The 27,475-nt window shown below is 37.5% G+C and overlaps 1 protein-coding gene across 6 annotated transcripts in view; it reads left to right on the top strand.

Annotated features, from left to right (window-relative positions):
* The first annotated feature begins 8,153 nt into the window (after window positions 1–8,153).
* Window positions 8,154–27,475, top strand: part of UCHL3 (ubiquitin C-terminal hydrolase L3) — a 40,333-nt gene continuing 21,011 nt past the window's right edge. For 2 of the 6 annotated variants that reach the window (XM_084876479.1, XM_084876476.1), the window contains exons 1-4: window positions 8,193–8,294; window positions 10,564–10,591; window positions 22,407–22,535; window positions 27,058–27,214. In XM_084876479.1, coding sequence (XP_084732605.1) covers window positions 22,461–22,535; window positions 27,058–27,214 — 232 coding nt within the window. In that variant the 5' untranslated portion in view covers window positions 8,193–8,294; window positions 10,564–10,591; window positions 22,407–22,460. Of the gene's footprint in view, window positions 8,415–10,563; window positions 10,592–22,406; window positions 22,536–27,057; window positions 27,215–27,475 lie in introns of all 6 variants that reach the window. The other 4 variants (XM_084876478.1, XM_084876477.1, XM_084876475.1 and 1 more) reach the window with 4 other exon arrangements.

Below are 27,475 nucleotides of genomic sequence, written 5' to 3'. Positions count from 1 at the left end.
GCCTCCGGGAGCTGGAAACGGAAAGAAAATGGATTCTCCCATACAGCTTCCAGAAGGAACATAGCTCTACCCAGACCCTGATTTTAGTCCAGTGAAACCCATTTCAGACTTCTGATCCTCAGGCTGAAAGGGAATACATTTGGGATGTGTTAAGCTGCAGGGTTTGTGGTAATTTGCTCCAGCAGCAGTAGGAAACTATGACAGTGGAGGATCACGCCATGAGCTGGAAGCTTTAGAATCACATAGGCCTGAACTGAAATCTGTCTTCTACCACTCAGCTTTGTGACTTCAGTAAAGCTAGCCTTTCTGAACTTCAGCGTTCCAATCTGTAAAAACCAGGCTATTAATAGTTGTCTTACAAAGTATTTATTAAAGGTTAAATGAGATCACATATACAAAGCACATGGCAAAATTCCTGAACATAGTAAGTACTCTGTAAATACTAGCTCCTATTATCATCATCATATTCAATCCTCTAAAGCAGTGGTTCTCAACCTTTCTAATGCCGCGACCTTTAATACAGTTCCTCGTGTTGTGGTGACCCCCGACCATAAAATTATTTCTGTTGCTACTTCATGACTATAATTTTGCTACTGTTAATGAATCCTAATGTAAATATTTGTGTTTTCCAATGGTCTTAGGCTCTACAGCACCGGTTCTCAACATGTGGGTTGCAACATTAGAAAGGTTGAGAACCACTGCTCTAAAAAAACCTCTACCCTGGCTGGTGTTTCTCAGTGGTTAAAGCACTGGCCTTCACGCCAAAAGGTCAATGGTTCAACTCCTGATCGAGGGCACTTAACTGGGTTGTAGGTTTGATCCCAAGCCTTGGTAGGGGCCAGTGCAAGAGGCAATCAACTGATCTCTCTCTCTCTCTCTCTCTCTCTCTCTCTCTCTCTCTCTCTCTCCCCCTCCCTCCTTCTCTCTTCTCCCCTCTTCTCTATTTACCTCCTTCCTCCCTTCCACTCTATCTAAAATCAATGGAAAAATATTCTAGGGTGAGAATTAACAAAAATAAAATAAAATAAAGTAGAAGCCTGTGGATCATACATTATCTCCATTTTAAACATGAGAAAAACTGAAGTTCAGGAATGTTAAGCAACATCACCTAGCAAACGAAAAACTTTGTTTTTAATTTACAGTCTGCAGTCTGAGTTCAGAGAACTCCAGAGGGATTGAGCACTCCCAGTGTACCTGCTAAAATCCTCCCCAGGTGCCTTTGGCTAATTGAATGTTCTATTTGTGCTTCAGGCTATTCAAGAATGTGAATAATTGAGTGCATGTTGTGGGGGTGGTGGATAGTGGTGGTAATCAGTGGGCAGCATAAGCAACAATGCAGAACTGGGAATAAAGCAGTATTTGTGATCCTAGGATTACAGAGGTTTTAGAGCTTAAAGCAGAGTATACACAAATTCTTAGCCTCTGCACCAAACCTGGTTTACCCATGCATAGAAAAGAAAAGGAAAGGAAAGGAAAGGAAAGGAAAGGAAAGGAAAGGAAAGAAAAGAAAAGAAAAGAAAAGAAAAGAAAAGAAAAGAAAAGAAAAGAAAAGAAAAAATTGTATCGGAAACTGAATGAGAATGCATTCAGATTGGTCTCACATGTTGCAGTTTTGTCCCCGTCCCCACGTTCTTATTTCACTCCACCTGGCCAATTCACACAATTACCTAAAACCTGCATGACAGGACATAGTTTTCAACTTTTGGCTTAGGGGGATCTTACAGAGTCTCTCATTTTAAAAATTAGGTCTAAGTAGGGTAAGTGCTTGATAGATTATGGTAGTCACTATTTCTGACCAAGTGGGAAGAATTATTAAGCCATCCTGTAGACAAATATATAAGATCTGGATATGTTCCCAAGTACTGCAGAAAGACTGTTTGGAGATGGTGGTTTGTCAATGGCATGCAGGCTCATGACAGATGACAGGCTACACACACATGCAGCAGGAAGACAGCTGGATATATTCCTATTAAGACTAGAAATCTGAGATAACATGCCGTCACTGTGGTGCACCATGAATGAATTACAGGTACATAGAGACACCCCAAAGCTCCAGGGAAAACTGGGTGGAGCCTGAACCCGGAAGATCCCTGGGGCTGGTGAGGAGGACTCTGACAACTGTATTTGATTAAGTCAGGTGTTATATAAACACTGCAGTTCATCCATTGTCCAGTTTGTGCTTTTTCACATTTAATGTCTCAGAAATCATATCGCATATTGCATCAGAGGGCTTCTCACAGTGACAGGGAGCCAGGCAGCAGTTGTGACTCAGCTGTTTTTGCATGTGTATGCATGAAGTTGGTCATAGTTGGTCAACCCTTCTATTGAGCTATGGATATTGTTAGCAGTGTATTATGATGTTTAACTGTCATTCAAAATGTCTTTAAAAAGATTGGGCTGTGATTTGGCATAATAAGAAGTTATCCTCATATAGAAATAGGCATGAAAAGAGAACAGTGGGTTGCAAACTTGTATCAGTAAGACAAATGCAGATTATTTCAGGGATGACCAAAATTCCAGGTTTTCTTACAAAGCAACCAAATAATTTATAGTTCCAAAATAAGATAGATAGTCTTAGTAGATAATCAAAAGGGTTGCTTATTTCAGTGTAAGGTGAAGAGATTGCCAAATCCCTCAGAATATAAAAAAACAACTATTAGAATAAATGAGCAGATTTTGAGGTACAAGTACTATTGTTATGACATCAAATATCAAATTGTCCAGAACTTCCTGCTGCTTTTGAATAGAAATTGTTGAATTCTCATCAGTTGCTGAGAAAATGAAACTATGAGTTTAGTCAAGTAAGAAATGGTGGAAACCCTGTTATTATTTGACAACCATTAAAATTAATATGTCAGTATTGAAATTGCATGGTTTATATTATAATTTTATCTGTATCGTGTGGTAAAAAGCCTGGGAAGTACTGGAATAGATAATAAATGCAACTGGCTTTTGAGAAAGAATTTTAGGATGGATGGAGACTGTAAAGTAATAGCCAATTACAACTTCAAAAAATGTTCAAACTCATTAATGAAAATAAAGTTTCTTGACCTCCTATTAAGTTCTAGGGTTTATCTCTCGTAGGATCCTTTTCATGATCCTAACTCTTACCTCCTTTTACTTACCCCCCTCATTCTCTCCCCCTCTTTCTTCCTTTCTTCTCCAACTCTCTTCACGTTCTTCTGTCATGCAGAGGGGTTTAGCAATGATCTGTTGTTGGGTGTTCTCCTGACTCTGGTGTCCTAAGGTCTCAATCTCCAGTCAAGTGGCTCATCAATGGAATCTTTCTATATAGACAGTTCCTTCCTAAGAGCAATTCAGACACTGCTGTTGCAACTACAGACTTTTCACTTTGTTAAAGTTGCAATATGTATATCCATCCCTAAATGATCAGTTCACTGTTTGACCGCTCGCTATGATACGCACTGATCACCAGGGAGCAGACTCTCTCTGCAGGAGCTGCCCCCTAGTAGTCAGTGCGCTCCCACAGAGAGAGTGCTACTCTGCTGACAGAGGAGCACCAGACGCTGGGCTCACAGCTGGCAAGTGCAGCTGCTATGCGAACCTCTCCCGCCTCCCTGCCAGCACTGCCCAGGGAGGCGCAGCAGGGCCAGGATGAGTGGGAGCAGCGCAGTGCCCGGCCTGGTCCCCATCACCTGCCACTTTGTGCACCACTACATCCCTGGGGGATGTTGGACTGCCAATTTTGGCCCAATACCAGCAGGCCAGACTGAGGGACCCCACCGGTGCACGAATCCATGCTTCAAGCCTCTGGTAAATAAATAAAAATAAAGTCATTATCATAGATATAAGCAAGTTTCAACTCTTAAAAAAACCTTTTTATAGCAAATGCTGCTCTCTTTCTTTTTAAAATGTTTTTTTTTTTAATTGATTTTAGAGAGAAAGGGAGGGAGAGGGATAAAGATAGAAACATCAATTGGCTGCATCCTGCATGTCCCCCCACTGGGGATCAAGCCCTCAACCTTGGCATGTGCCCTAGTGAGGAATAGAACCGATGACCAAGAGGTTCACGGGTCGAGGCTCAACCACAGAGCTGCACCAGTTTGGCAAAATGTTTCAACTCTTGACCCATATAGAGGCAGATTTGTCCCTAGAATAATTGACAGCTTATTTCCTTTTTAGCCTTCTCCAACCCCCAGCTTTCTGAGTTCCATTCCCTGGTTTGTGAACATCATGCTGCTCTTCTGGCTTCTTTCCTGCTTTGAAAAGAATCCAAATATGGCTGCAGGAAATCTAGGCTGAAATCACTCTAGGACCTTGGGAAACAGCTTAACCTTCCCAAGCCACCCTTTCCTTGTTTGTAATATGGCGTCAACTGTATTTCCTTCCCTGCCCACTTCACAGACTGTGGTAGGGATCAAACAAATATATGAGAGATGTCAAGGTTTCTATTAAGTGTAACACCTGAATCAAGTCTGAATATCATTTTCATTGCTAAAATAACATCTCATTTAATTAAAATAATGAAACAGTTAATTAACAAATTAAAGTTGCATTAACATACACATTTTTCAAAGAATTCGGAGGTAAAACCACACATTTATATTTGGTTAGTAGAATTTGGGGGGATCCTTTCTGAGTCTCAGCTGAGGCGCTATCCCCCGCACAGTCACAGCGTGTTGCAGGCTGGGGCTCTCTGGTGGGGTTTGGAGGTGGGGCAGTTCTATCAATTAGCTGGGTATTCCTTTTAATTTGACTATTCAAATTCCTGGCAGGTATAGCAATTAGCTTTTGCTATGTCAAAATATAAAAACTGAAATGTCCACAAATCCCCAAAGTCATGCTACAAACAAACATTTATTTAGCTTATATGTCTGGGGGGCTAGTGGTGGGTTGGCCCGACTAGACTGGGCTCAGGTGTCTCTCACTCTGCTCCTGGGACCAGCTGGCTAGCCAACTAAGCACGTTCTTCAAGGCTATGGAGGAGGTGCAAGTCAGCAAGCAGAAACACAAGCTCATTATGGCTCAGATGTGGAACTGACACACCATTATTTATCTCCTATTTTATTGACCAAAACAAGTCACGTGGTAGAATTCAGTGTTGAGGAGTGGGGAAATATACAGTAGAGTCTGTATATTTATGGTATTTATGGTCTATACAGCAGAGTCTGTATATATGTGGTATTTATGGACTATAAAGTCACCATATACACTGAATTAGTAAAGACTAAACCATTGCTCCCAAGGGTTATATGGATTAGGTTTCTGTGAGACTCTGGTCACATTTTCATCCACAGGTCAATATATAACCTAGTTTATGTGTGTTTCTGTTTAAAGACACCTCATTTACTATATATCTTTAGGTCATACATGTACACAGTGAAATCACCAACAAAAATGCAAAAAAAATGTGCCCTGCCTGTGTGGCTCAGTGGTTGAGCATCAACCTATGTACCAGAAGGTCAAGGTTCGATTCCTGGTCAGGGCAACTGCCTGGATTGCGGGCTTGATCCCCAGTGGGGGGCATGCAGGAGGTAGCTGATCAATGATTCTCTCCCATCATTGATGTTTCTCTCTCTCTCTCCCTCTCCCTTCCTCTCTGAAATCAATACAAATATACATTTAAAAACGCAAAAGATTGTGGCACAAAACAGACCACAAAATGATCACTTGTTTCCAATATGAGACTTCAGCTGGGAGCTTGAGTTTTTTGCCATTCTTCCACCTATGTCTGCAAATGACTGTGAAAGTGACAAGAGTATTGATCTGGGGGTTATTGAATTATTAACAAGTAAATGTTAGCAAGTAAGCCAATTCAAAAAGGAGGATTCATGAATATTGAGGATGAACACTACTTTCCCCTTAGTGGAAAAAACTTAATAATAAGGCACAAGATGTGGATAAAGGAAGGGTAAAAATGGGGGCCAATAATATAGAATCTTGGGCCCATCTCAGACTTATGGAATCAAATTTGCATTTCTGACTCCCCAGATTTTTGTATGCACATTCAGATTTCAGAAGTACTGCTCTCGATATGATTGTAGGTACACCCACGGCAGAGGGGGACAGTTAAATCCTATAAAGATTAGGGGCCTACTACATTAATAAAGTTTTATAAAATTTATTTTTCTATTCCTCACCCAAGGACCTGATTAAGGAGCGGAAGGTGGAGAGAGAGAGAGGAAAATTGATGTGGGAGAGAAACATGGGTTGGTTTCCTTTCCTATGTGCCCTGTCCAGGGATTGAACCCAAAACCCAGGTATGTGTCCTGACCAGGAATCAAACTGGCAACCTTTCCCTTGCACAGGATGACATTCAACCAACTAAGCCATGCTGGCCAGGCTAATAAAGTTTGTGGGGTTTTTTGTTTTTTTTTAATCCTCACTGGAGGATATTTTTCCATTGATTTTTAGAGAGAGTGGAAGGGAGAGGGAAATACAGAGAGAAATATCAATGTGATAGAAACGAGTTGTCTCCTGCACGCACTCAGAGCAGGGCCTGGGCCAGGGAGGAGCCTGCAACCAAGGTACGTGCTCTTGACCAGAATCGAACCCAGGACCCTTCAGTCCATAGGTTGATGCCCTATCCACTGAGCCAAACTGGCTAGGGCTAATAAAGTTTTTATGTGTCCAAAAGTCTGGGCATGCTGAGACAACTTTCTAAGGTGAAGAAAACGTTATTGCACATTTTATTTTATATTCATTGGGAAGAGGCGGAGCACTTGGTGGGGCTTTTTGGCATTTGGAGGCAGCATGTGCCACACCTGGGAAATACAGCTGTAAAACCTTTATTGGGAAACACAGGCAACTGTCAGTTTAAGTGGGTCCCTGAGCGCAGTATCGCAAGTCTAAGCTTAAATGCCAGCTGCCTCGCTACTTGGCTCTATGTCTCAGCAGATCCAATGGTGCTTGAGATGTCCATGGGAGTTAAGGATGCCGTATGGAGTCTTAGGTAAGCCCTAATAGGAGAGTCATGGTGCAGAAACTCAGGATCTGGAGCAAGTCCATACCTCTGACAGCAAGTCATTTGTAAAAGAGCCCTGGTATGCCACTGAGAGCCTGACCATGAAACTCAAGTATGATGAAACCCCAGCTGCCCATCGTGTGTGCTGGATATTTCAGATTTACCGAATCACAGTTGGGTGGGGATAGCAGCAAGCTATCTAGTAGATAAGAAAAAAGAGGAGTCGTGGATTGGAAATTCCTTAGAGGTCAAAAAACAGTGACTAGAAAAAACATGAGTGGGAGAGTTGGCAGTTTCCCAAGAAAGGCAAACTCGGCATAATAATCTTTTTCTCACTCTCTGTTTCTCTCCCTGGATGCCCTCTATTGGGTGCATAATAGTAATATGCACTCACGCCAGGTCAAATCTCTGGAGTTACCATTGACAATTCCTGCTCATCAAAAGGATGCCCCCTTAAAACAGTATCTTTTAACCTGTGCCTCCCTCTCGATCTCTATGATTACTACCCTAACTCAATCTCATCAGCTCACGTGCAGGTTTTCTCCATTATTGACAAATGGTGTATCTGCATACCAGGTTATTTTATTCACGCTTCAAATATTTATTGTGCATCTATTATGTATCAGGCACTGGGTTAATTAGGGCTTTTGGATGGGCAGCTGCCCTGTCTCTACCCCTTAGACCAGGCCTGCAGTGGTCAGCAAACTGCGGCTCGCTCTTTGGCCCCTTGAGTTTTTAGCAAAGGCCAGCTTAGGAGTACCCTAATTAAGTTAATAACAATGCACCTACCTATATAGTTTAAGTTTTAAAAAAAATTGGCTCTCAAATTTCAATTGTACTGTTGATATTTGGCTCTGTTGACTAACGAGTTTGCCTATCACTGGACTAGGGTTTAGTGGTGCGCCCCCTAGCGCCGCAGGCTGACGCTGCAGGGATGGGTGGGGCGCTGCCACCACGCGCTGGTCCTAGACAGACGCAACACGCATGCGCAGCACGAGAGCGCTTGGCTCGGATCGGAAGAGTCCAAGCGGGAGGGGAGCAGGCTGTAGTCGGTGCGTATGCATTTTCCTTTTGCAGTAAGGAGCTGGCTCTTATTATTTTCCTCTCCGCTTGTCCCTTAAGTTAAAATGTAAGTGAAGCTTAGCATGAGCGAGAAAGGGGCTAGCGTGCTGTCAAGCTCTTCTTCGTCCTTAAGCACTCCCTCCCCGGTGGGCGGAGGGTTGGACGGTCCCAGGTCACGGCACGCGGGGCGGAAGCGGCCGCCGCTGCGACCGCGAAGGCTGTCAGAGCTGGCGAGCGGCCGGGCGGAGCTGCCATGGAGCGCCACCGCTGGCTGCCGCTGGAGGCCAACCCCGAGGTGAGCGCGGCTGTGATTTCCGCCTGGGGATGCCGGCGGGGGCCGGCGGGGGGAAGCCGGGCGGCTGCCGCCGGTCAGGGGCCGTTTGTCTCTAAAGCGTGTTCTCTGTTTCGTTTCCAGGTCACCAACCAGGTGAGTGAGGCGTCTGGTCGCTCGGGACCCTGGAGCCGTCCCCGGCCGTCTTCACCTCCGCGCCGCCCAGGAGGGTCCCCCCGGCGGGTGTGCCCGTTTCACGGCCGCCTCCCTCCCTCCCACCTGGCTCCTGGATGTCCTCCCAGCTGGCCCGGCTCCCCCCGTGGTCCCATTCCCCCCGTCGTCAGGTGTCCTGCAGCTCGGGGTTGGAGGGATGTTCGTTCACCCTGTGTTCCTGCTCCTCGTTTCTCTCTTCGTTTTCTTCGGTTTCCTTCTTTCCTGCTCGCGCCGATCCCATCGTTTTCCCACCCCAAGTACCTTCTGGGTGACTAACTTGCCGGCTCTACCTGACTCCAAGCTTTGTAAACTCGCCCACCCGGTCCTGGTCCTGGTAAATGTCATCCTCCTCCTGCCCCGTGAAGTCATCTCCCAATCATCTCCGGACCCAGCCGGGCGCCTCTCTCCCCGCCACGCCCCCTTTCTCTTCCAGTTTCTTAAAACTGGCATTCAGTTCCTTTTAGAAAGCTCAGTGCGGTGGTCCCCACACTCTTCCTTGCCACCTAGTTCGTCTGGGTTTGGAGGGTCCAGTTCGAGGAGGAAGAGGGGACATCCCCCAGCCACTCCATGAAAGGAAGAATGAGTGCTACCAGGTGTAAACTTTACATTTCCTGAGGTCTACTTTGCCTTACATTCTCAACAGGTAGTTTACTTTGTATTGCCGCCTTAGTTTATTTTGACCTATAAAATTTTCCTCCCGTCATCTTCATTCTCATCACCAAAGAATAACGTTTGTCACGCACTTCATTGGCTTTTGGTTTTTCGACGCTCGCAGAAAATTCCTTATATGATGAAAGTAGATAGACACATTTGAACGTTGGCAGCAAATCCGTTGTCTTCCTCAGGTTTATTATATGCATTTGATATGACTTATTTTCCCCAACTCATCTCTTCAGTTATCTAGAAAAAGCTTAAAACTCAGCATATATCTTTTATATTATTCTAATGGTGACGTTTCCTATCTATGTTAATTTCCTTTTGTATTACCCCCTTTGAAATGTGCTGTTCATTTTTTTGCCCCCCTAACACATTTTGACTACTTTATAAGCTGAGAGTAATCTTTAGGCAGAAGTCAGTATTTGCAACTTCTGACTTTAATGCCATAGGAAAGAAGCATATTTCTCTTAGACTTAATCCAAAACTAGTTGTACACCTTTTGTGAAAAATCAGTGTACCATATATCTGGAGAGTGTTCCATTGATTTGTGTGTTTGTTCTTTCACCAATACCAAACTGTTTTGATTACTGTAGTTTTATAGTAAGTCTTATTTTTCAAAATTGTTTAGGCTATTTTAGTCACTTTGCGTTTCTATGTAAGTTTTACAATCAGCTGGACAATTTCCACAAAAGTCCTAATTGTGATTTTGTTGGTGAATGTGTGCCCAAATCTATAACTACATTTTGGGGGAAATTAGCATCTTAACAATATTGAGTCTTGCAATTCATGAAGATGGTATATCTCATAATTTATGTGACTTGTTTCAACAGTGTTTGGTAGTTTCAGCATGTAACTATTACACATATTTTGTTAGATTAATACCCAAGTGTTTAGTGATTTTTTTGGTGCTATTATAAGTTATACTGTTTTAAAATTTTAATTTCTAATCATCCATTACTTTTTAAAAAAATATATTTTATTGATTTTTTTACAGAGAGGAAGAGAGAGGGATAGAGAGTCAGAAACATTGATGAGAGAGGATCATCGATCAGCTGCCTCCTGCACACCTCCTACTGGGGATGTGCTCTCAACCCAGGTACATGCCCTTGCCCGGAATCGAACCCAGGTCCCTTCAGTCCGCAGGCTGACGCTCTGTCCACTGAGCCAAACCGGTTCCGGCTCATCCATTACTTTTGTAGAAGTACTGTTTTTGTTTTTGTTTTTAATGAAAAAAAGAAACTTTATTTCAGATAAAATTAATATTTCAAAAATTAAGGATAAAGCAAATATACTTTCTTGTGTCCATTATTTTAGGTAATTGTGATTTCCATGAATAGAGTTACTGAGTATCATTTGAATATTTGCCTATGTGTTTGTTGGAACCTTCTGTAGCCTTGATAGCAATTTCAGTTTTTCTGAATTCTTTTTCCTTCAGGCATTCCATGTTGCATTCTTCATAAAAGGTAGGATCATTGTAGTAAGCCATTGGACATTCTTTCAATGCAGAATTTTCTTTCCAGCATTTTACTACCTAAGGATTCCAGATTCCTTGCACATATGGTAAATCTTGAACTTGTTCAGAACATCTCTCTTGGGCCTTTTATCATTATTTTAGGGATCAAAACATCTTTTTCGACAGGTCTGAGATGCTATTCTGTTGGGTTGAGTGCCATCTCGGCAACAGAGTTCAAGATACTGGTTTTTATATATTGATTTTGTGTCCTACTGCCTTGCTAAAGTCACTTATTCTAATAGTTTGTTTTTTAGATGCTGTGTGATTTTCTATATAGACAATTATATTCTCAATGAACAGACTGTTTTATTTCTATGTGCCTTTTATATCAACCTATGTGCCTTTTATATCTCATTGCACTGGCTAGGACCTTCAGTACAACATGGATGGTTGGAGATAGAACAACCTTGCCTTGTTTCAGATGTTAGGGGGAAAACATTTGATCTTTCATCATAAAAGATGTTAGTTGTAGGATTTTGGTAGATGCTTTTTGTCAAGCTAAGAAAGTTCCCTTCTTAGTTTGCTGAGAGTTTTTTACTCATGTATCAATGTTGAATGTTCTCAAATGACTTTTCTGCATCTCTTGATATGATCATTTAATTGACCAATTTAACATAAACATCGAATAGGAGGGACATTTTTCAACTCATTTTATGACCAACATTACCAGACAAACCATAATAACAAAATCTGAAAGCCAATATCCCCTGTGAACATAGATGTAAAAATCCTCAACAAAATATTAGCAAAGAGAATCCAATAGTATATAAAAGGATAAAATATTCTGATGCAAACAGTTTATCCTGGTATTATAAAGCTGGTTCACCATTCAAGTCAATCAATGTAATTACCTATATTAACAGACTAAAGAACAGAACTATTTTTAAATCATATTATTTCTTTTAATAAGATGTAAGCTTGTTTTACTGGAAACATATTCTGTGATTAAGCTATTATTGGACTTTGTTCCTAGGTAATCATGTAAGCTCTAAAAAAACATTCACTTGTTCACATTAATTAAATAGTATTTTGGGAGCATCTTTTAAAAAAATTATTTCAGAAAGAGGAAGGAAGGAGAAAGAGAAACATCAGTGGAGAGAAAATCATTGATCGACTGCCCCCTGCCTGCCCCTTTCTGGGGATTAAACATGTGCCCTGACTGGGAATTGAATCCTGACCTCGGGTTCATGGCTTGACCCTCAATCCCTTGCCACACCAGCCAGGTGGTGGTACCTGAGAAGGAGGTGGTTATATTGTGGTGATTAAAACATTCATAGTTTTCTGCTTTTCAGTCCAATGGGAAGAAACAAAAAAGTAAGTAAATAATTAGCAATAATATAGGTGCAATGATAGAAATTAACAGGGTACTGTGATGAAGACAGAAAACATCACAGGTTAGATCATTCTGAAGTGTCATAAACAGAAGAGATGTTTTTTGTATATAATTGTATTCTATTTCTGGCATGCTTTGTAGTAGTTCAGTTTGTTTTAAAATAATTTATAAAAGAAGTGATGCACTTTTAGTGGGAGAATGTGCAAGTATCTAGGCAGTGATTGGTTTTAGTCACAATTTTTGTGGTTGTTTCTTTATTCTCTTTATATTAATGATAAAACTGAGGGTAGATAATGAATAGATATTTAATTAACTGACTAGCATTACTAGAATTAAGCCACAGGTAAACCCCAACAACAGTACTCATCTATACCTTTTCTAATTTTCTCAAGTTAATGGAATAGAAGGCCTTTCACTTACCTTGATTTCAGTGTTACCATTTGGGAGTTGCATGTGTTATTATTGTACTTTTAGTTTGAGCAAATATTGGTTTTGCTCTAATGATGCCTACTTTGTATAAGAATGATCAACAGATCATTATTTACTATTACACATTAACTACTAGTAACCATGTGTCTCTAAGTATGTTAAGCAATTATTTCTTTTGTTGTTTAATATGCTATCAATCCCTTCTAAGAATATTTTATCATGCTACAGGTAGGACTTACCTAAAATGAAGTAATAGAAAATTTATTTTAAAAATTTAAGCATCTTTTAATTTACACATACATTTAAAGGGGTCATAGCAGCTTGTAGCAGATTTTAGGTAATTAAGCATAAGAATTATAACTTTAAAAAAAAAAACAAAAAAAAAACCTCCAGTCTGTGATATAGGCAATCATAACATTTCTTCTTATGAGCACACTAGATTTTCATCCTGATTTATGTTTTGTGATTTGAGTACAACACAGCCACACTATGTATATTTTAAATGTTAGTGTGTTTTAGAACCAATAATTTTTGGTATGGAAATCCCCTAAAAATATTCCTAATGGTGATTTTATTGAAGAGGTAATATATTTTCTAGCATTCTATCTAATAAAGAGGGAATATTCTAATTAGATAGTCATGCCCTCACAAAAAGGCAGTGCCCACAGACAATAAAGAGGAAATATGATAATTGACTGCCATGCCCTCACAAGATGACGGTGCCCACAGCCACAAGATTGTGACACCCAGCCTTCTCAGTCCTGCCTCATCCAGCCTCAGTCCCCCAGTTCCCTCAGCCCTGCAGGGGAAGGCAGTTAGGGGTGATCATGCCAGTAGGAAAGTTGTTAGGTGTCAATCAGGCTGGCAGGGAAGTGGTTAGGGGGCTATCACGGAGGCAGGCAGAGTGGTTAGGGGCAATCAGGCAGGCAGGCAGGCAAGTGGTTAGGAGCCAGCAGTCCCGGATTGTGACAGGGGTCCCAGATTGGAGAGGGTGCAGGCTGGGCTGAGGAACACCCCCACCCCCCCTGCACAAATTTTGTGCACCAGGCTTCTAGTAATTATAATATCCAGAGGAGAACAAATGTAACGTAACTATTATATTTAGCTTAGATGCTTAGAATTGGAAAAAGAATTAGAGATCATCTGCTGGGTTTTTGCCATAAATATACAAAGATTTTCTAGTTAGTAGATCCCATCTTGGGGAAAAACCCTGTTACTCCATCCTCCTCTAGCTACTGTCTCACATCTGTTTCCCTTCTTTGTAAGAATTGTTCATAGGAGCTGTTGCTACTTTCTCATCATTTCCCTCCTGTGTTCATTTTTATCTGACTTGTTTCTGTCCTCACCATTTCATATTAAGTATTTTTGTAGCGTTTACTAATCATCACTTTGCCAGATCTATTTGTCATTTTCTGTCCCCAAATTTCTTGATTTCTCAGCAACATTTGATAGAGTAGGCCATTCCATCTTTCTTGAAACATCATCTTTTCTTGGCTTCTATAATATGATAATTCTGATTTTCCTCCCTTTTCACTGTTTCCTAGATTCACATTTGCTAGATCATCTCCCTCCCAGCTTCTAAGAAGTTCCTGAGAACCTTGTCCTAGATTGCTAATCTTTTCTATGTGCATTATCTTCCTAGCGATGGTTTCTATTTTATAGCATTAATACTATCAACCGTCACATAGTTGATCATATTTTCTCTAAGCCCGGACTTCACCAAATTGGAAACCTGTAAAAAAAAAAAAAAAAAAAACCCTCCGGTCTGTGATATAGGCAATCATATATCTCCATTTTGATGTCTTATAGATACCTCAGACTTAACATGGCTGAAAAAGAAATCTGGATTTAACCTCCTCTCCTCTGTCCTCCAAATGTGTTTTCCCCAGGCTTTCAAGGGCACTGCCTTTTTATCCAATGCCCGAGTCACTGTCATTGAATCTTCTTCACAACTATGCTAATTTGGAGAGGCTCTATTGCAGTGATTTGGTGTCTTGGGTTTTATCAGGGCTGTGAGACTATGAGCAGTTCCCTAACCTCTGTACCTTAGTTTCTTATAATCTCTCCTGATCTTGTAAAATTGTAAGGATTAAATAAATGTCTACATGTAAAGTATGTAGAGCAATTTCTAGAACAAAGCATTCACTCTGTGAATGTTAGCTTTTTAAAATATTGTTCTTTCCCTAACCTCTCTCATCCTTGTAGACTTTTCTTTCAAATTCTATTCCAAATCTGGCCATTTTCTTCATTTCCACTACTACAGCCCCAACTACCATCATCCTCAGTTTAGACAACTGCAGTAACCTCCTAATTAGTTTTTCTGCTTCTCCTTTCACCTCCCAAAAATCGTCTCCATATGTACCCAAAGTGGTTTTTTAAAAATGCAAGTCATATCTTTTGTCTCCCTGTGTAAAACGGAACACGGAAGACCAAGAAAATACGGTTTTCCGAACTTTCTGTGGCCTGAGGAGCAAGTACTGCCCCCTGCTGTTCCACTCCTGCTGCGCTGTCTTTGAGTGCCACATCCATTCCTGCTTCAGAGTCTTTGCACTTGCTCACTTTTTGCTTGAATCATCCTGATCTGAGTTGTTTCTTGTCATTTGTGGCTTAATTTGAAGTCACATCCTTAGCCTTTTTTTTTTATTAGCAGTTAAAGTTCCTCTCCACGCCCACCTCCCCCACCTCCCCTGAATCTGCACTGACATTGTGTCCTTTTATTTTCTTCACAATATGTACTGCCTTGTAAAACAATCTTGTTTATGTATTTACTTGTTTATTGAGTGTATACTACTACTAGAATGTAAATCCTATCAGAGCAAAGACATGACTGAAGTACTAAGAATGATGACTGGCTACTAGCGTACTCTCTACATATGGTGAGTGGGAGAATGAATAAACATATAGCTGCTCCAGAAAATTTTTCTCAAAATCGCCTTTAATGTGGTCATGAGTCTTTTATTTTAATATTTTAATGAGCATCATTCTATTGCATATTTTCGTATAATAATGAGTAGTATATAATAAAAGCTAGAAGAATTATATTTGTTGAAACAAAATCTGTTTTTCTATAACTTCTTCCAGTTGCCCATTAGTCAATCCCAGTGAAACCACACAGAGTAAATCTAATTGTTCTTTCATGATATTACTGAATAATATCTGGGGTTAAGGATCATAATAATTTAAGGTTTTTTTGAATGTGCCTAGACTCTCCAGCTATGATGTCTTGCAAAACCTTATCATTCTTGGTCACCTTCCTTTAAGCTTGCTTCTGTTTGTCATTGTCCTTTATAAAATAGGCCTCCCAAAGCTAATATTATAAGACTTTTTTTAAAAAAGTTTTCAATTATAGTTAATATTCAATATTATTTTATAATACTTTCAAGTGTACTGCCTAGTGATTAGACATTATAAAATTTACAAAATAATTTTCTCTGTAAGATCGAGGGCATACTTGGCACAATACAATATTATTGACTATGTCTCCTATACTACCCTTTACATCCTGTGACTATTTTGTAACTACCAATTTATACTATTTAATCCCTTCACTTTTTTCACCCAGTCCCTCCAATGCCCCTCTCATCTGGCAACCATCAGTTTGTTCTCTTTATCTATGAGTCTGTTTCTGTCTTGTTTGTTCATTTATTTTATTCTTTAGTTTCCACATACACATAAAATCATATGGTATTTGTCTTTCTCTGATTGACTTATTTCACTTAGCATAATATCCTCTAGGTCCATCCATGTTGCTGCAAATGGTAAGATTTTATTCTTTTCTGTGGCCATGTAATATCTATATTGTATATGTAGGTGTACAATGTGTATTGTATATGTACCACCTCTTCTTCATTCAATTGTCTACTAATGGGCAGTTAGGTTGCTTTCAAATTTGGGCTATTGTCAAAAATGTTGCAGTGAATATAGGGCTTCTTATATCTTTTCAAATTAGTATTTTGATTTATTTGATAAATAACCAGAAGTGGAATTGCTGGGTCATAAGGTAGTTCTTTTTTTAATTTTTTGAGGAACAGTCATACTGTTTTTCACTGTGGCTGCACCAATTTACAATCCCACCAAAGTATTCTCTTTTCTCCACATTCTCGCCAACACTTGTTTGTTGATTTATTGACCATTCTGACAGGTGTGAAGTAGTATCTCATTGAGGTTTCAATTTGCATTTCTCTGAAAATTGAGGAACAAGCATCTTTTCATATGTCTATTGGCCATCAGTATGTACTCTTTGGAGAAATATCTATTCAGGTTCTCTACCCATTTTTAAATTGGATTGTTTATTTTTTTGCTGCTGTTTGTGTTCTTCATAAATTTTGGATATTAATCTCTTATCAGATGTATCATTGGTGAATATCTTCTTCCATTCAGTAGGTTGGTTTTTTGTTTTGTTGATGGTTTCCTTTGCTGTGCAAAACTTTTTAGTTTGATGTAGTCCTATTTGTTTATTTTTTCTTTTGAGGAGATATCCAAGAAAATATTACTAAGAGCAATGTCAGAGAGTTTACTACCCATGCTTTTTTTCTAGAAGTTTTATGGTTTAGGGTCTTACATATAAGTTTAAGCCATTTTAGCTTATTCTTGTATGTAGTGTAAGAAAGTTTTTGCTTTTTTTGGTATATAGTATATATAGTAATTTTTTTTTTTTTTTTGCGTGTATCTGTTCAGTATCCCAACACCGTTTATTGAAGAGGTTATCTTTGTCCCATTGTATATTGCCTTCTTTATCATAGATTTCTTGACCATATTGGCATGGGTTTATTTCTGGGCGCTCTATTCTGTCCCATTGATCTATGTACCTATTTTTATGCCAGTTTTGATTGCTATAGTATTTTAGTATAGTTTGTTATCAGGTAGTATGATACCTCCAACGTTGTACTTTTTTCTCAATATTGCGGTGACTATTTGAGGTCTTTTGTGATTCCATATAAATTTAGGATTATTTTTAATAGTTCTGTGAAAAAATGTTATCTGATAAATGAATTCAGTAAAATAGCAGGGTACAAAATTAAAATAATGCATCATTTTATAGTAAACTAGCATTGCATTATTTTTGTTGACAATTGTGTAGTTAGTTCATATTGAGCTTTCAGAGAAATAAACCCCTTAATTCCCACATAAAATGTTTCTAGTATTTCCCTATTCTGTACTTTATTTTTCTTCCTTTTTTTTTTATTACATTTCTATTAAAATTAATTTTGCTAGTTTCCAGGTTTTAAGAACCATCATTTTCTCATTTAACTATTAGTTATGCTCCTAGTTTTACATCTAGCAATTACTACTACCGGTAGTATACTTTTAATAATATTTAAATCAAGCAATTACTAAATAAGTATAATTTCTGGCATAACCCATAGCATTAATGAATTTGTAATAAGGAAGAATCTATTGCTGTCCAGGATGTTAGATCTTAAAGACCAGAGAAAGTGGCTTTAGAACACATTTGAAAGAAAAGGAAATTTAATTTTTCTATTAAAAATTATAAAATCAGATTTTTTGTTATTTGACTGTCACCTAAAGATTGAGGGACAATTCATTATAAATCAGGGAAGAAGCTAACAGTGTTTAGATAGAGAACTGCAATTTGTGTGCAAAAATCTGGAGGGAAGAGATGGTTAGAGACCCTTTAAGAACTGGAAGAGTTCATTGTGGCTCAAGTTAGAAAAAAAGGTACAAAAAAAAAAATACTTCAAGCAGTGAGAGGTGGGGCTCGAAAAGTAAATAGGTGCCAGCACATCCAGAGTTTTGCATGTGGATTCTGGCAGCGAGACCTTGAAAAATCATGTAACCTCTCAAACTCAGTTTTCTTATTGGTGAAAACCTACCCTTCCTGTTGCAATAATGTTAAAGTGCATTAAAACTCTGCAAATGGTTTCTGATACATCATAATCTTAAAAATTATTATAAGTAATTTAAAATACTCTTTATCTGGTGGAAAGTTTATCATTGGGTCAATGAATAAAAAGGATAAGTTGACGAAGGATATTGTTATTTACTAATTTTTTTGACTGGCCAATATTTTAGAGGCATTGTGAAAATTTAGTGAGCTAATCAGTCAGAATATTTTGTTATTCTATTACCCAGTGTTTTGAAAAGCCAGGAGACTAGTGTTAGAAGTTCTGAGTCTTTATTTTTCTTCATGTAAACAGTATGCTAATTGTATAGAGATAGCTTTGCAAATGCGTATATAAGATACTTTTCTTCATGAATGGTCTAGAAAGATTTTTGAAGGGTATAATTCTAAGACTTATTTTGGGTTTTCTTCCAGTTTTGTGAATTTAAATAAAATACACATGAGTCAATTCTATTGATTTGTCACTTAGAAGATGCATTTAGCTATTACAAAATTATACTTTTTTTACATATTGAAAAATAAAAAGTTGAGTTCACACTATTCAAGCTAACTGCTGTTAATATTTTAGAGACATTTTTTTCTTATTTTTCTTTAGTTGCCTATAATCATCAAACCCACAGAAGGGTTGGTTTTAAATTATAAAAGTAAAACACCTTTAAGATTTAAAGAGGTAAAAGTTGACGACTTATCTTATACTTAATAGATACTACTTTAATTGAACTTTATATCAATCTCATTTGATTTGGCGATATAAGTAACACATTAAGGAAAACTATGACTCCAGTGATAGTTTTTGTATTTAATTTAATTCATTTTTCTATTTAATTTAATCATTAATTGTGTCTGCAGTTTGATACTACTCAGTCTCACTACAATTGCCACCTTTAGAACTTGGTATTTTTTATACTTGTTAGCTTATAACTTAATTACAATATGGCTTTTAGGGGTACATAACATTACATATACATTTAAATCCTCTTATCAGGGTTAGGGCTTTCAGTACTGTGCAGGTAATATTTGAAGTTGATTAAATGAATGCCTGAATTTAGATTAATAGCCAAATGTATTTTTTTTTACCTCTTTAATGTGACACAAATAAACAAATATATAGCCCTAGCCGGTTTTGCTCAGTGGATAGAGTGTCAGCCTGTGGACTGAAGGGTCCTGGGTTTGATTCCCAGACAGGGCATATGGCCTGGAAGGCAGCCAGTCAATGATTCTCTCTCCCTCTCCCTTCATCTCTGAAATCAATTAAAAAAATATTTAAATAAACATACTAGTATATCTAAGACCTTAATTTTGACCAATCATGTTATTATTAAGTAGAGTTTCTTCTACTGGCTGAGAAATAGATGGGAATACCTGTGTGTAAGATTAATAATATTGTTTATGTAACATGGCTTACTTTCCATCAATTTAGCACAGCGATTTTCAACTGGTATGTCTTAAGGATTTTTAAAACATGCAACACCTGACTGTTGAGTCAGGGACACTGACCTCTTTTTCCTTAGATTGTGAAATAAGAAAATGACAACAGTCAACTCAACAATAGCTGTTCTGTGTGAATGAACTGTCTTAAATCATAAATATATAGGTCATATAATAAAGTTGTGTGCTATTGGTCATGTTGTATAGTAATGTTGCATCTGATTGGTTAATTCTTGATACCAGAAATACTTATATCTAAGTACAGATGCCTGATTTTTTAAAATATATTTTTATTGAATCAGATGAAGGGAGGAAAAATAGAAACATCAAAAATGAGAATCATTGATCAACTACCTCCTGCATGCCCCCTACTAGTGATTGAGTCTGCAACTCTGGCATGTGCCCTGACCCGGAATTGAACTGTGACCTTCTGGTTCATAGGTCAGTGCTCAGCCATTGAGCCACACCAGGTGGGCAGACACCCGATTCTTTTAAAAGTCACTTTGGAGCAAAAAGGTTAGGTAATTACTATTGTTATTATTTTTTAAATCAAAATTATACCTATTTTTTGTTAGAATAGCAAAATATATTTTTGGTGTGCTGCAGAATTTTAGTAATCAGTTTATGTGTGCTATGAGAAGCAAAAGGTTGAAAATTGCCAAGTTAGCAAGATCTGATCTGATGAACATGTGATCATTCTAGGGAGAAATACCTCAGGCACTATTTTATTTTTTAAAATATATTTTTATTGACCAGAGAGGAAGGGATAGGGATAGATAGAAACATCAATGATGAGAGAGAACCATTGATCAGCTGCCTCTTGCACATCCTCTACAGGGGATTGAGCCCACAACCCGGGCATATGCACTGACCCAGAATGGAACCGTAACCTTCTGGTTCATAGGTCAATACTCAACCACTGAAACATGCTGACTAACTGGGCAAGCACCTCTTTATTTTTAAATTTCAGATGATGTTAGACCAATAGAAGCTATAATGTATTTTTGAGGTAAGGTATAGTGATGAATTCTTAATATGATTTTTTTGTTTCCTCTTCTCATTTTTTTTCTGTCATCTGAAACTTATTTTGTGATAGTACACTTTAAAAAACCATCTTTATTCAGTACAGACATTTGTTAAGAATTTATGAAATTGTCATAATTCTCATTATTACATTTCTCTTTTTTCTCTCTGCAGTAGATTAGGGCCTGACATTTTATTTTCCTATGAAATCTTAATTTAAAAATACCATTCTTGCCCTGGCCGGTGGTCTCAGTGATTAGAGCATTGACCTGCATGCTGAAGGGTTGTGGGTCAATTCCCAGTGAAGGGCATGTACCTGATTGGGAGGCAGTCAATCTATGTGTCTCTCTCACATCAGTGTTTCTCTCTCAAACTCTCTCCCCATCCCCAACCCCTTAAAAATCAATGAAAAAATATAATTGGGTGAGGATTAACAACAAAAACAAAACAAAACACTGTTCTTTTGTTATAGTTGTTTTGCCAGATATAAGAATCAGTACAGATGACTAGATTTCATTGTGTACTAGAGGTCAGGAAGCCAGTGGTATACTCCTTATATCAAGCATTCTCTGGTGTTCGCACAAGTCTATTGGACTTTTTTTTGGCTTTATAGACTCTTTGCTTATTGATATTATTTATGATATCTACCTATTTTTAAACTTCAGGCATCATTGGTAAGTAGGATAAATTGTGTTGATCTTCTAAAATAATTATCTCCTAGGACTTGTATGGGTTTGGTGAAATCCTGGCTTATTATGTTCTGTCCCAAAGTAATGGATTTTGAAAAACATTTTGTTTAGTTTCATTCTCTATTTATGGGAAAGCTATTTTATTCTTATTGAATATCAGTAATATTTGTATCTTGCATTCCCTTTTATGTATTAGACTGGAGGCCCAGTGCATGGATTTGTGCACAGGTGGGGTCCCTCAGCCTGGCTGGTGATTGGGGCCTGTTGGGGGACCGGCCGGCAATGGGGAATGACCACGGGAGGTTAGCCAGCCGGTCAGGGGGGATAGCTGGCTGGGGTGAAGGCCTGTAGGAGGTTGGCCAGCTGGTGCCTTCCAATCTGGGCTGATGAGAGGGGGATGGCCAGCTGAGGGAAGGGGCCACAGGAGGTTGGCCATGCAGAAGGAAGGGCTATGGGAGGTTGACTGGGCAGGGGGAGGGTCGCAGGAGGTTGGCCAGCTGGCTGTGTGCGGGTTGGGAAGCTGCCACAGGAAGTTTGCTGTGGGAGTGCACTGACCACTAGGGGGCAGCTCTTTTTTTTTTTTTTAAATTTAAATATGTCTTATTGGTTTTCCACAGAGAGGAAGGAAGAGGGATTGAGAGCTAGAAACATCGATGAGAGAGAAACAAAGACCAGCTGCCTCCTGCACACCCCCTGCCAGGGATGTGCCCGCAACCAATGTACATGCCCTTGACTGGAATCGAACCTGGGACCTTTCATACTGCAGACCGACACTCTATCCACTGAGCCAAACCAGTTTTGGCAAGGGGGGGGCAGCTCTTGTGCTGAGGATCTTCCCCCTGGTGGTCAGTGTGTGTCATAGCGACTGAACAACCTATTGTTCATGTCATTTGGTTGTAAAGATTGCTTAGGCTTTTATATTTATAGATACATAGTATTTACATGTTGATTATTTCCTTATTAACACTATATATATATTTCCCCCCCCTTCTTTTACCAGTTTCTCAAACAATTAGGTCTACATCCTAAATGGCAGTTTGTTGATGTATATGGAATGGATCCTGAACTCCTTAGCATGGTACCAAGACCAGTATGTGCAGTATTACTTCTCTTCCCTATTACAGAAAAGGTAATTGTTAAGTAAAAGTTTTCAGTAAATGCAAAGTTCTCTTTTATTCTATTAAATATTATGCTCTTTTTTAACAACAAATGACTCCCTTTTTTGCATAAAAAGAAGAAATCTAGGTAGTGGGGATACCTTAAAATCTAGTTTCATTGAAGAGATAATATTTAGATTTTGATTTATAGATTGACAATAAAATCCTGAGTTAATCTTTTAAACTTGTGTAATTTCCTTCTTTAAAAAATTTGGTGAGATTGCCTCAACTATGGTTGATGTAACATTTACTCACATTTTAATGTATATACTTCATTTATTTTAAGAAATTTTTATTGATTTTTGGACGGAGAGGAAAAGAGAGGGAGAGAGAATTATTAATGTGTGAGAGGAAAACATCCATTGGCTGCCTCCTGCACACCCCCTACCAGGGATTGAGCCCACTACCCAAACAGATGCCCTGACCGGGAATCGAACCAGTAAACCTTTAGTGCGCAGGACATCAACCAGCCAACTGAGCCACACTGGCCAAGGTTTGATGTATATACTTTAGAAATGTTAAGTAGCTGAAATCAGTTTGGCTCAGTGGATAGTGCATCAGCCTGCAGACTGAAAGGTCCCAGGTTCAATTCTGGTCAAGGGCACATACCTTGGTTGCGGGCACATCCCCAGTGGGAGGTGTGCAGGAGGCAGCTAATTGATGTTTCTAATTATCTCTCTCCTTCCTCTCTATAAATAAATAAAAAATATTTTTTAAAAAGTTAAATAATATGATGATCTTAAACCTGTCTTAGAAAATATATGAATTAAGAATATGTTCAAATTTTCAATATATAAATTATGTAAATTAAAAAATATATATGTAAAAAGAAATCTGCTTTTTTTTAAGGTGATAGGTATAAGTAATGGCATGGATTACATTATTTTCAGGATAAACTTGTTTTGGGTGGAAACACTTAAGATTAAATATAGTTTAGCCGAAACCGGTTTGGCTCAATGGATAGAGCATCGGCTTGGGGACTGAAGGGAACTGGGTTCGATTCCGATCAAGGGCATGTACCTTGGTTGTGGGCATATCCCCAGTAGGGGGTGTGCAAGAGGCAGCTGATCGATGACTCTCTCTCATCGATGTTTCTAACTCTCTATCTCTCTCCCTTCCTCTCTGTACAAAATCAATAAAATATATTAAAAAAAAGATTAAATATAGTTTAATTGGCAGGTTTTGGATGTGTTGGAATTATAGTTATTAGATTTTTATTTAAATTGCAGTCACTGTATTTCAGGCCTTTCTTCTAGAATGATGGCATATAGATATATGTATTATGGAGCCAGAACACTTAAGTTTATTTCAATACAGCTTGTAAGTCCCAATATTTCTGATTTTTATTTTAACTTAGAAACAATAGGATGAACTTGGTAGTTTAAAAAAATGAATTAAATGTTTGGGAAGGTATATGAGAAATGAGGTGTTGATGATGTGGCATAAAATGCTCACATCATCTTATTTTTCAGTAATAGAAGGAGCTGTGTCTCACAGAAATTAAGAATTAGGCTTTTCTCAGTCCTAGAAATTCCTGGATCATTTTCTTTATACCAAAACTAATTAACCTGAGTTTAAGATAAAATAAATACTGAAATATTTTTCTTTTTTAGTTAAGAGTGCTGTAAAACAAATTAGTTAAAGAAGGGATATTTCTTCATATTAGCTGTTTATAATATTCATAGAAATTTAGAGTTAGAAATTTCTTGTGGTTATCCAGTATTAGACTGAACACCTACTTTTAGTGGTGAGGTTGTGATTATTCTGGAATTTGAGGAAGAGTAGGACAAATACTTAAATTTATACTCTCCTACTCCAGTGTTAACTTCTTAAAACTTAGGCTTTTATAGTTGGTATGTGATATAAATATGAGTCTATGTCTAAATTGGAAAATTTCCAAACCATTTATTTTTATGGTCTACTTTTTTTTTTTTTAAAGGAATAAGTAGAATTTGATCTCCTTTATTTAGTGGGTCATCAGTATTAAAAAGAGCATTATTTTTTATTATCAATAGGACTTCTTTAAGTGGATCATTAGTACTGAAAAGCTTATTTTAAGATTGCTAGAAAGAGCACACATTTCTGTAAGTTATTTATAGATAAGTATTAGAATAATTAGAAAGTTATAGATAAGTATTAGAATAATTAGAAAGTTATTTATAGATAAGTATTAGAATAATTAGAATAAAAATATTAGAATAAGTATTAGAATAGATAAGTATTAGAATAATTTTAAAAGTATCTGTAAATAACTTATAGAAATACTTATATAAGTAGAGAATATGGTGATATCTGTTAACTTTTTCATGTCTCTTACAATTTGTAGGTTCCCCATTTCAACTCATAAGTGACATATTAAAGTTACTCTAATTATATCTAGTGGATGTTTTAAGAGATACAAAACGTTTTGGTCTTCTTTGTTCTAATTTAGGAACTGATTATGTTGTTGCAAATGGCTTAAGCATACTAATAGCAAAAGAACTGTCATGGGTACCCTATTACCCTTTAAATAAAGTCAATTATGGTTTTCAATGTGTGCTTTGTAGTTGAGTTTACCAGCCAATGAATCGTAAGTGGAAAGGCTATAAATTATTTCTTTCTAATATTTTGATTGTCTCTTGACTATGTGTTTTCACTTAGATCTGCCATAAGTACATTTTCTTTTTTTTCTATACTTGCTTTGGTATCGTTTTAGGATTTCTCTTTGAAGCATTAAATCTTGTGAAGTTTTCAAATATTTAGCAAGGAACAATAATATTAAACAGCAACAAGAAACTGAATTGTAGAACCATACAAACATATCAGGATAAGACCTTACTATATTGAACATTTAAGTTTTTATCAACTGAACTTATATGAATGAAATAATGGTTCAGAATTTATTATGAAAACATAACTACCAGTTTGTACTTCTTAATCTCTTCTCCTTTCTCACCCAGCCCCCTAACCTCTCTCCCCTCTGGTAACCATCAGTCTGCTCTCTGTATCTTTGAGTCTGTTTCTATTTTGTATGTTTATTTACTTTGTTCTTTAGATTGATATATAAGTGAAATCATATGGTATCTGTCTTGCTCTGACTTATTTCACTTAGGAAAATACCCTCTAGAACCATCCATACTGTTGTAAATGGTAATATTTCATTTTTTATGGCCAAGTAATATTCCATTGTATTTATGTACCACAACATTTTATACAGTTGTCTGTTGACGGATCCTTGGGTTGCTTCCATATCTTGGCTATTGAAAATAACACTGCAATGATGAACACAGATTAAAAATGAGTGAGGAGAATTAGTGTTTTGTGTTTCTTCAGATATATACCCAGAAGTGGAATCACTGGGTCATAAGGCAGTTCCATTTTTAATTTGTTGAGAACCCTCCATACTGTTTTTCCTAGTAGCTACACCAGTCTGCATTTCCACCAACACTTGTTGTTTGTTAATTTATTGATGACAGCCATTCTGACAGGTGTGAGGTGATAACTTTATTGTGGTTTTAATTTGTATTTCTCTGAAGATTAGTGACTTTGGCCATCTTTTCATATGTCTGTTGGCCATCTATATGTCCTCTTTGAAGAAGTGTCTGTTCAGGTTCTTTGCTCATTTTTTAATTGGATTGTTGTTGTTTGTTTGTTTTATTGTGAGTTGTATGATTCTTTAAAAATTTTGAATATCAACCCCTTATGAATTGGAATTCTTCCAATCATTAGGCTGTCTAAGTGTTGTTGATGGATACCTCTATGTGCAAAAACTTTTTAGTTTGTTGTAGACAGTAGAAAAATAAAACTACTTTTGAAAAAGGCAGTTGACTTGATTTGGCCTGTAGATTCTAGTTTGCTGACTCCTACTCTATTGGAATTTGAAAATTATAGACAAAACAATAAAGTCATCTTTCTACTCTCCCCCTTCTGCTTCTACTCACTCATTTTTAACCTTTAGTAAATAATTTTTCAAAGCTGCACAGCTAATAATGGCAAAGCAAGGATGTGAACTCTGGCAGTCATATGTAGAGCTCACATTTTTGACATTCAACATTATACCATATTGGTTTTACAAGCAGTTATTAGAAATAATGGTGAATGCTATCAATATTGTATGCTTATAAATATAGTGTGAGTTTTGTTATTATAGGATGATTCAACTATACAGAAATGTAGAAAGTAGAAAGTAAAAATCCTCTAAAAATCTCTTATCCCAGAGATAACTAAGTTTTTTTTATATCCTTTCAGATTTTCAATGCATATATAAAATAAATATTTTAAAAATATAAATGAGAATTTTATTCATGTATATTGACCTACAAGCACTCTATAATCATAGATAAATTTCTAAGTAAGAATATGTAAATCTACTTTTTTTTAAAAAAAGTGCTTTATAGTATTTTAGTAAGATATCCCATACAGTTAGAATTTTTGAAGTTTTATGTTTAAGTCCTTTTTAAAAGTCCTTTTTAATATATTGTTTTCATATTTCAACTATTTCTTTTTCTTTAATAGTATGAAGTATTCAGGACAGAAGAGGAGGAAAAAATTAAATCTCAGGGACAAGATGTTAAATCATCAGTATATTTCATGAAGCAAACAATCAGCAATGCCTGTGGAACAATTGGACTGATCCATGCTATTGCCAACAATAAAGACAAGATGCATTTTGGTAAATAACTTTTCATTACTACTGTTTTCACCCTTCAAAGTATAAGATAACTTATTGAGCACTAGGTGGTGCTCTAATTCCTTGTTTCAAAGTATTACATAAACTATTTTCCTCCCTTCTTTCATTTATAACGGTGATGTATATACTGTTAGAAGAACTAATAATCCTCCTCTTTTTTTTATATTGTTGATAAGTGGAGGTTTAAGAAACAAACAAATAACTTAAGCGTTATCATTTCGGCCAATATTCTTACATGCCTAA

Source organism: Pipistrellus hanaki, assembly GCF_964339955.1.
Source record: "Pipistrellus hanaki genome assembly, chromosome: 3".
Taxonomy (NCBI): Eukaryota; Metazoa; Chordata; class Mammalia; order Chiroptera; family Vespertilionidae; genus Pipistrellus; species Pipistrellus hanaki.
The sequence above is the reverse complement of the archived record's forward strand: the minus strand, read 5'-3'. Positions and strand labels throughout refer to the sequence as shown.